Source organism: Quercus suber, unplaced genomic scaffold (genome assembly GCF_002906115.3).
Source record: "Quercus suber isolate HL8 unplaced genomic scaffold, Cork oak 2.0 scaffold_326, whole genome shotgun sequence".
NCBI classification, from domain to species: Eukaryota; Viridiplantae; Streptophyta; class Magnoliopsida; order Fagales; family Fagaceae; genus Quercus; species Quercus suber.
The window spans coordinates 580,519-590,607 of record NW_027069779.1 but is presented as its reverse complement, the minus strand read 5'-3'; the positions used below and the strand labels follow the sequence as shown (position 1 = coordinate 590,607).

The window sequence follows — 10,089 nt, the reverse complement described above, 5'->3', positions numbered from 1 at the left end:
GACAGTGCTCAGTTACCTACCTTAAGTTGTCTGTCTCCTTTCCGACTTCCCTTTAGCTTACTTGTTAGTATTAGGCCAACTCGGCCTGAACGGTATCCTTTGACTCTTGCCCATTTTCTCAGTGGACCGATCCTATCTCTACTAGGCTGGGCTTTGGTCACATGGGTCATTCTCGATCTTATGGCCCAAGCCCCTACAATAATTTATTACAATGAAATTATCATTGGAATAACTTGACATAAACTATTTTACAATCCATTGCAATGAAAAATATTAATATATCATTGCAATAACTTAATATAAATTATTTTACAATCTATCTCAGAAACAAATATTAAGATATCATTGCAATAACCACATATCACTTATTTTACAACAACTCGTATCAATGATTGCAATGACATAGATGTTACTACAATGATTTTTTTTTTTTTTTTTTGGTGATAAACATTTTTTTCTTGTAATGAATTATCCAATAGCCTAGATGTAATCCTAAATTCCCATCATCATCCTACACACATACAAACAAACAAAAAATTTCTAATATTATTAGCTCATAGATAAGCTCATAAGTATGATACTCAATCTAATCATATAAAATTGTCGGTACCTATTTTTGCAAAAATCCTACTGGGCCAATGCGAGCTAAGCCCAATTTATTCTAGGCTTCGATTCATATTTTATATCCCATTTTATTCTCTTTTGCATGGCCTAAGCCCATTTAGGCCATGCACTTTAAGAGGGATTTAGGGGAGTGTGATTTGGTCGGCATTGGTAGATTCTTTAAGACTTTTTGCATGATCCTAGAATATAGGTTTTACTATGTAGGCTAAGGATGCTTGCATGACCTAATTCTCATGGAAAACGTCACATGTCCTACATACATACAAACAAACAAAAAATTTCTAATATTATTAGCTCGTAGATAAGCTCATAAGTATGATACTCAATCTAATCATATAAAATTGTTGGGACCTATTTTCGTAAAAATCCTACTAGCCCAATGCAAGCTAAGCCCAATTTATTCTTGGACTCGATTCATATTTTATATCCCATTTTATTCTCTTTTGCATGGCCATGCACTTTAAAGAGGGATTTGGGAGATAGAGGTTTGGTTAGCATTGGTAGATTCTTTAAGACTTTTTGCATGATCCTAGAATATAGGTTGTGCTATGCAGGCTAAGGATGCTTACATGACCTAATTCTCATGAATATGTCATGTGTCCAAAGTTTTCACCCAAATAGATTGAAAGCTCGAATATGTGTGAAAACACAAGAGCTGTTTTGACCCTTAAATTAAAATTACGACTCGATTGATTTTACTCTAACTTAAACTAAGTGCAAAATAGAGTAAATGTGAGCGAATAAACAAAATAACTACTCTAAGCCATATTCATCAAATCACAACAGTAAAATAAAGCTAAAAGAGTAAGGAAGAAGAATGCAAACACAAGATAACATGCCGATGTGTTATCGAAAATGAAACTGAAGAACTCAAGGAAAAACCTCTCCGCCGCCCTCCAAGCGGCAAATCGATCCACTAGAGAATAAGTTGGAGTACACGAATAACAAAAGACCTCCAAGTCTAGTCTACCCTATGTACTTGAGCCTTCCAAGCTCCTACTACCAACTGACTTAACGAAGTCTTGTCTTCTCTAACTCTCCGAATCATACAATTTAGCCTGATTGCATCCACCAAACAAATGGCTTCTTCCTATGCTTCCCAGCAGTACCAAAACCTCACTTTACACTCACGATGGGTGTGGTAAGTGTTTGGGCTATCAACCTCTCAAGGATTTGGAAATGAAGAGATAGAAGTTAAGGAAAACCACAATGGATTGTATAGAGGATTGTGGGTATAACAATCTCTAACTCTCAAGGGTTATGGTTAGAGTTTTCTCTTTAAAAAATACTCCTCAACATATGTGGGTAATGTGGGTATATATAGTGTGGGTAGAGACCTAGTGTATCAAATATGACAAATTGGCAAAACAGAATGTTTCGCGGGTATCTCGCGGGAAGGCCTTACCTGCGAGACACTCACGAAAACCAGCTGTCACCATCTGTCATGACTTTTCGCATTCCAGTCATGTGCTAAGCACATGCTTTACTTTGCATGAAGGCTTCTCGTAAGCTACCTACGAAAACTTCTTTGATCTTCAATTTGCCTTGAGTCTTCACACTTTCTCTTACACATAACCCTTACAATGAAATCTCACATAAAATACAAGGTACAAAAAATTGAATAAAATTACAATCAAATTTAGTACGGAATTAAAGCCAACACAAATTAGTTGTAAATCACAACTTTACATAAATACTTGTAGCTCTTCTTGTATATGGAAAAAACTTTCAGGTGTAGCCATTTTAGGATTTTAAACTAAACTGTCTTCTTGGCTGACTTTGGCTGCATCATGTCAGCATGACTAGCTACCCTAGAGGTCCCATAATGGCTAGGAAAGAGTACCAAATCCCAGTTGGTTAAGTATTTCCCTTTTGATGTAAAAAGCAAGCCAACCATTTTGCTTAAAAAAAAGGCAAATGGAGTAAAAATATCTAATTAGCACCAAAAAGGTCTATGTCCTCATTCATTATCTTTAAACTGGCAATTAGGAACCTCCAAAACTTGATATAAAACTCCTCTTCAAATTCAAACAAATGAATAACCTTTCCCCGCACCCCCCCCCCCCCCAACAAAACTATAGCTTTTATACAAAAGCCCATAAAACAACAATATAGGAACCACATTTTGAGGACTTTGGGTGAAAATAGTGGCACAAATGAGTCTTCTCTCTTTCCATTACCACCTCTCTCAAATTTCCTTCTTACTCTATTTAAGAAATCGTTTAACAAATTTAACCCTCACGTAACCTTTGTTTTAAGGGATTGAAAAAGAGCACTTTGGTTTTTTTCATGTGGCGTCACTTATGCAAAAGTCACATGAGTCACATGCGATATACTTTTTCATCCAAGTTAGCTATCCAATTAAGATATGGTGTAAAGTAAAACATAAGCTATAATTTAAGGTAATAATGGTGCATTTTGAAAATTCAGGATTAGTAAATTCATGTTGAAGCTGCATTTGTTAAGATATGGTTTCCTTTCCTAGCCAAAGCTCTCCACCGTTACGATTTCCTTCTTTCCCACACGCCTGGCCAAACGCGGCATAAGAAAAAACACACTAAACGGTGCGCGTTGTGTACGCACCCAAGACCTAAATAACGGTGTTAAAAAAACACCCCACAATCTGGCATTAGCATCTTATCGACGCTTGCGCCTTGCGGCTTTGTCTGTTTTCCTTTCTTCATCGCCTTTGTCTTCAACTTGAAGGGGAAAATTCATTTTTCCGGCTTCGAATCTACACACCTAGATCTCGCCGTACCCTCTCAGTCTCTTTCCTCATCAACATGTCTCAGGTACTATCTCTCTCCATTTCCTTTTCTTTATTTATTTGTATCTTCCCATTCTCACAGCTTGTTTTTAACGCTATCATTCCAAACCCTAGCTCATCCTAAAGTACTGTATCAGATACTTGAAATTAGGTTCATATCGATTTTGTTTTGTTTCTCAATTTCTTGATTTTTCCTTTTTTGATCGCGCTTAAATTAGATTTGATTTGTAATGCAAAACTTGTGGCTTTTGTTTTGTTGTGGTTTTCATTCGAAGTCTCTAGGGTTCGATAACTGTATTTTTCTTTTTTGTGTGGTTCAGGTTGATAACAGAAATTCTTCAGCTGCCAAGCGTGCTAGAACTGATGGTAGGCTTTATTTTTAAATTTTTTTTTTTTTTTATGTGGTTATTGAACTATTCATTTTTTGTGTTAATCTTAATACTTATGAAGTTAAATGTGCATTTGCAATGTACTACTATTTCTAGGAATCTTATCTGAATTTTATGTGTAAAGAGAATAACGGTCTGCGCTTGCAAATTCAGCACTGGCTGAATTTGGGAATATGTCTGTCAAATGTGATTCAATGGGCCCATAATAGTTTTTTTTTTTTGGGTCATATCTTAAGTATTGGGTAAAGCTCAAGTTGAAGATTTGAATGACATGGCTTGTTGCTCAGATGTTAAGGGTAGTAACCTAGCCATTTTGTTTTAAGAAGATATGAAAGCGCCTCTCTATAAGAATAGTACATTCCGAGGCATGAAGTGGTTGAGGGTTAAACTTATGGAAATTTGGATTGAGTGATATATCTAAGGATATGCGTTTGTGTTGTAATTAACTTAGTAGATGGTGTGGATTTTCCACGTGATCATATATTGCAATGTAAATGTATATTTCTGGGTTGAGTTGGTTGACGAAAAAAAAAAAAATAAATCAAAAATAAAAAACCCCCCAAGGGTTAGCATTAGCACAACTGGCTAGGGACTACGTCTCATGGAGTTGAGTTTACTTGTTTGAAATTTGAATCTCCCCTTCCTCTTTGGGTTTGTGACTGCCTGTTTGAAGAATGTTATTTATGTTTTGCCAGAATATCTGGGCCAAATGGCATCTCCTCCTCCCTTAGACAAGGGATGGAGGATGAGATCATGGATTCAACCCCATTTGGTTGTGCAAATTTTATTTTCCTATAAAAAGTACACTCTCTCCTTGCACTGTGATGAGTAGTATGATCTTCACATGCATATTACACACACGCAATGATTCTAGCCACATCACATTTGTGTATGGTAATGTTTCTTATTTGAATTTTTATTCTTGTAATGTTTACTCATGCTCTTCCGAAAATTGCCCTAATAATATTAATTGTTTATCCTAGGTAGTGATATATCTTGCTTTTTTGGTACTGATATTTGGGTGCATTAAATAATGTGTGGTTTGTAGGTAGTCGTAGGGAAGATGATTGGACCTGCCCTAGCTGTGGTAATGTCAATTTTTCGTTCAGGACAACTTGCAATATGCGTAATTGCACTCAACCGAGGCCTGCTGATCATAACTCAGTAAGATATAAACTACAGCTGCCCTGTGTAGTCCAGAATGAATGCTTGCTAGTTTTGATAATTTTCTTAGAGGTTTGATTCTAAAAAAAAAAAATAATAAAAAATAAAAATCTTAGAGGTTCATGTATCATATTCCATAATAATAACTCATAGTTTTTATAATTCTCATAGAGGTTTGATTCTACAAAAAAAAATAAAATAAAATAAAAAAATCGTAAGAGGTTCATGTATCATATAATAAAAGTTGGGTCCTAGAAGCCGTGTTACGCCAATTGGCTATCTTCTCTTTATGGCAAGTGGCTATACTTTCCTTCCACCAAGTGGCTAGACTTGTACCAACCATTATTAAAGAACATTTTCTTAGTTTACATATGCTATTTTATTAATCGGTGCATTGCAGGGTATAGTACTAGTTAGGTTAAAGATAGAGTGTGATTCACCTATTAACTTGCATATTTTTTATACAACATAATCTATTGTTTTTCTTGATTATTTTGTCTATTTGTCATGGTTGCTGATTTGTGCATCAACTTACCGTCATTTTAATCATTCAATCTATTTTTGATTATGCTCGTGTGTGTTTTTGTTAATTGGACCTTTTCAGAACATAATTCAAATTATTGGATTATCTTCACTAAAGCTTTCTAGGGTTGGATCTGGATCCAAGTAGTTGGTTTCAGTCATATTTGATTGGGTTATATAACAAATTTCAATTTTAAAACACTTTATATTTTCTCCATCAAAATTCTGGAGATTTAAATGTAGCTGTAGTAAATATATCCTACCTAGTGCACAAATCTCCCACTTTTTTGGGATTTAGGGAGAGGTGATTGGTAGGCAACTTTACCCCCAATTTTTTTTGTCGCTTTTGGTGAAAGACACTTGCCATTGCACTAAGGTCAACCTCTTTAAATGGAGTTGCAGTCTTCAAAAAATGAGAACTTGGGCAAGTGGTAATATTGATTGTTGGACTGTATATATGAATCTTACTTTTGAATTTTTAGTCATGTGTTCATTTCTTTCTATGTACTGCTTGTAGCTTTTTATTCTAGTGTACAATGTTTTAAGGGTCATCATGATTTTGTTGATTAGGTTGTTATGAAGTGTTTCATGGATTATTTTCTATTTTTTGATTCTGTTCACCTTTTTTTTCTTTGCTTTTTCCAAGATTGTGTTTAGTTTATTTCAATTATCATACAATCTACTTATCAAAAAAAATTATCATACAATCTAATGTTTTTATTTAATGGCCTCTCTTTTTAGAAAACTGCTGCCAAGCCTGTTCAAGCCCCACAGGGTTACACATCCTCAGCTCCTTATGTAGGTTCTGGTGCACCCTCTTCAATGTATCTGGGTGTGCCACCCTATGGTTCTTCCATTTTCAGTGGTTCATCTATGCCTCCATTTGATGTACCATATTCTGGGGGTTCAGCATACCACTACAATTATGGCAGCCGCCTTTCTACTGGTAGCCCTTACAGACCTCTACATTTGTCTGCACCAGCACCTTACTCAAGCGGATCTATGATCGGGAATGGTATCTTCTGCTACCTTTGTTCTGTATGATAGTGCAAAATCAGTATTTCCTTAAAGAACGACTAAACTGAAATTCTAACTAAGCCATTGTTTATCACTCCATTATGTTCCATGTTACTGTTATAACGTGTGCATGAAGTTCTAATTGTGTTGGATTACTGCCATTCATCTGTTCTATAGTGTTTGTGGTGGGGAAAAGGGAGTGGGGGGAGCCTCTTCTAGTATAGCCTAAAGTTAGTGGTTTAATCAACCTTTTAATTCCTGACTTTCCCTTTTCCATATAGTTTATTTGTATATTGGATGGTTTCAATTTTGCCACTAAGCTTTACCTCAAATGGCACTTACTCATTCCATAATATTGGGTTGGAGGGGAAAAGGGAGTGGGGGGGAGCTTCTTCATGTATAGTCTAGAGTTAGTGGTTTAATCAACCTTTTAATCCCTTTTAAATCCTGACTTTCCTTTTTCCATACACTTTATTTGTATATTGGATGGTTTCGATTTTGCCGCTAAGCTCTACCTCAAATGGCACTTACTCCTTCTGTAATATTGGGTTGGAGGGTATGGTTGGGTTCAAGACCCACTGGTGCATCTGTAGCTAACCAATCAAAAAATACTGGATGGTTTCAATTTTCATGATTTAGAGGGCATGATGTGAAAATCAAGAAGACCTTTGATAATTAATTATCCTTCTCTTTGGATTGTGTCTTGTGTCTGTTCCTAATGATGTCTTCTTTCATTGTTTTTTCCTTTTTACTTGTCCTTCTCAGGTGGGATGTACGGTATACCCCCTCTGATGGATCGTTATGGCCTGGGTATGCCCATGGGCCCTAGTGCTATGGTATGTTGCAAATATTTCTCTATTGTCAGGACTGGGAACTCAGGATACATGTGTAACATTTTATCTTAGTTTTTTCTATATGATAGTTTATTGGAATCTGAGATTCTCTGCAATTTTGTTGTTTGCATCTGCAATAAATTTAAATTATGTTTATCATAATAAATAATGAAATCCACTTTTGGCATGCCTCTCAACAAGTGGCATTTCAAATCCCTTCCTTTTTCAGTGTTTCACTTTCGCATGTAGAATAAAAACCTAAGTAATAGACATACAAATGCTGAGCTATAGTTTCTTCTCTAATGTTGAGCTATAGTTTCTTTTCTAATGGAGCATCTAGATTTTGTTCAGTTTTGGGTAGAATTGACTGTACCAAGATGTGAATTAGAATTAATGAGCATTTTTTACTTGCACAGGGGCCACGGCCAGGATTTTTTCCTGATGATAAATCTCAAAAGAAGGGTGCAGGTTTGTCACCTTTAGGCTGTTGATGAATGTCTTAACCAATTATTAGACACCTTGACATCTCCTCCTGGTGAACTAACTTTGTCTTTCTCCCCCTTCTGTAATTAAATGCACCTCTAGATGCAACACGTGATAATGACTGGACATGTCCCAAATGTGGAAATATCAACTTCTCATTTAGAACGGTTTGTAACATGAGAAAGTGCAACACACCAAAGCCTGGATCCCAGGTCTGTTCCATATTACCGCACCATGTCATGGTCCTCTTTTTATTTCAAGCCTTTATCAACCCCCCCCCCCCCCCCTGGGGAATATCCTTCTTTTAAAAAATCTGTTTTCTTTCTTTTTTTTTTTTTTGGTAATTTTTTGTGTAATAATGTTCTCTTGCATATGCAGGCTGCAAAATCTGACAAGAATTCTAGTAAGTGACAGGATGCATCTCTGCCAATTGATTGCTTTTTCTTTCTTTTAGACCTGCAAATGTTATTGGTTTCATGTCGTAAATGGAACACTTATTTATCTGTTGCCTTACAGAACAAAAGACACCTGAGGGAAGCTGGAAGTGTGAGAAATGTAATAACATAAACTTTCCATTCAGAACCAAGTGTAACAGACAGAATTGTGGGGCTGACAAACCAACTGAGTCAAAGAAGTCGCCTTCACCATCGCCAGATGAAAGTAACCAGGTTTGTGGTGTGACATTTTCTCTGTATATTCATTTATTGCTTGAAATTGTCAATAATGTTCGATGATAATTTGTGTAATAATAAAATCAATAAACATTCAGTTTTATTAAAGCGTATGGATTCCTTGCAACGGTTAACCCACCCCCCCCCCTCTCCTCCCTCCCTCCCCCTTTTTCACTATCTTCTCTCTCTATCTATTCCTTTCACCTTTGTCTAGTGGATTTTTTTTTCAACAGCTGTAGTTTTATTTTATTTTCTACTTCATTGCATCCATTAATTTGCAATTGTCTAATGTTCCAGTGAGTACTAGGACATGTTTGAGGGTTGAGAAGGTCCAGAGTTGTCGTCCGGCATTGCTCAATATGGGTGTCTGAAAGTCAGTCTTGTCGTCGTCATGTTGCCGCGGTTGTCAAGTTACTCTACCTTCTCATGATCTGTGTCAAGTTGTTGTATTAACTGAAATGGTATTTGTGGTCTCTATGAATTGTTCTGATGCATTATGTGTCAGCCAGCTTGATCTGGCAAGGATTTACAGGTTGGTTCTGGTTTCCGATAGTTAGGATTTGTACTTTTGGAATCAGCTCTCCTATCCTAGCGGGTATGCTACCATGCATTTTAGATAAGTTATAAGCGGCATAAGGATACTGCAGTCTGTGCATTTTTAGTTTTAATTTCAATCTGAATTGTCTCTATGTCGTTGAAGTATCTTTGTTTTAACAGATGCTTCTGTTTAAAGCTTATGAAGTCCCAAGTTCTGAAGATCATGTTAATAAAATTTGGGGTCTAGAAAATGTGTCTTTTGACTAGTCAGTTGCTTTATGATGTTATAAATAGGCCTCTTCTTTTCCGTATGTTGCACTTGACATGTGGGTCCACATCTTATGGTCTCAATGGTTGTTGTTTTGTTGCTGTAAAAACTTTGTTAGGTCTGTTAGGTATTTGGCATTGGTCTCATTTCTGGTTTGTTGAGACCTGGGGAGTAACACATCCTGCTACTTCCATGGAATTTGTTGCCGGAAAGTTAGGTCACATTAATTAAGTTGCCTTAATACCTAACCATGCATTTGAAGTCATGCTGCATGGGTCCTTGTGTTATCTCAGGGTCTATATGTCTCCTTCCCTAGCCACTACACAAGGGCAAGACTTTATATTTGCATTGGGTTTTGTGTTTTGTTTTGTTTTCTTTGTGTGTGTGTGTGTGTGTGTATTCTCCTTGACAGGATAGGAAAATGCTAAAGCCAAAAACTTTTTTACAAATTGCTGATGTAGTGAGTGATTATTGGTAAGTAAAAATTTGATGTTAGTGATGAGCCCAAATAAGAACCATTAAAAATTTGTCACATCAACAATTTGTAAAAATGTTGTAAACTAGTTTGTTTCTATAGCATTTCTCGACAAGATAATATATAGATTGAAATGTGAAAACGTTCTGCATATGCATCGATTCCTGTTGAATCCCCTGGACTTCCAGGTTAAAGTCCTGATTTGAATTGAAATTAATGTGCCTTTGACTGCTCCTAAAAATGAGGTGTCTATCAATTCTTGTTGAATCCCACGGACTTCCAGGTTAAAGTCCTGATTGGAATTGAAATTAATGTGTCTTTGACTGCTCCTAAAAATTA

The 10,089-nt window shown here is 36.2% G+C and overlaps 1 protein-coding gene across 1 annotated transcript; it reads left to right on the top strand.

Moving 5' to 3' along the window:
• The first annotated feature begins 3,223 nt into the window (after positions 1–3,223).
• LOC112038172 (ranBP2-type zinc finger protein At1g67325) lies at positions 3,224–9,172 on the top strand. Its single transcript, XM_065783048.1, has 10 exons — positions 3,224–3,416; positions 3,712–3,757; positions 4,829–4,944; positions 6,208–6,481; positions 7,249–7,319; positions 7,733–7,784; positions 7,902–8,011; positions 8,178–8,202; positions 8,316–8,467; positions 8,768–9,172. Exons 1-10 carry the CDS (start codon positions 3,408–3,410, stop codon positions 8,768–8,770), a joined length of 858 nt encoding a protein of 285 aa, XP_065639120.1. The 5' UTR covers positions 3,224–3,407; the 3' UTR covers positions 8,771–9,172.
• Positions 9,173–10,089: the final 917 nt, after the last annotated feature.

Bases quoted from the DNA above. Each gene is read 5' to 3' on its own strand.
- LOC112038172 (XM_065783048.1), top strand. The intron at 7,785-7,901 runs GTTTGTCACCTT...ATGCACCTCTAG, and splicing joins ATCTCAAAAGAAGGGTGCAG to ATGCAACACGTGATAATGAC. The intron at 8,203-8,315 runs GTAAGTGACAGG...GTTGCCTTACAG, and splicing joins AAAATCTGACAAGAATTCTA to AACAAAAGACACCTGAGGGA.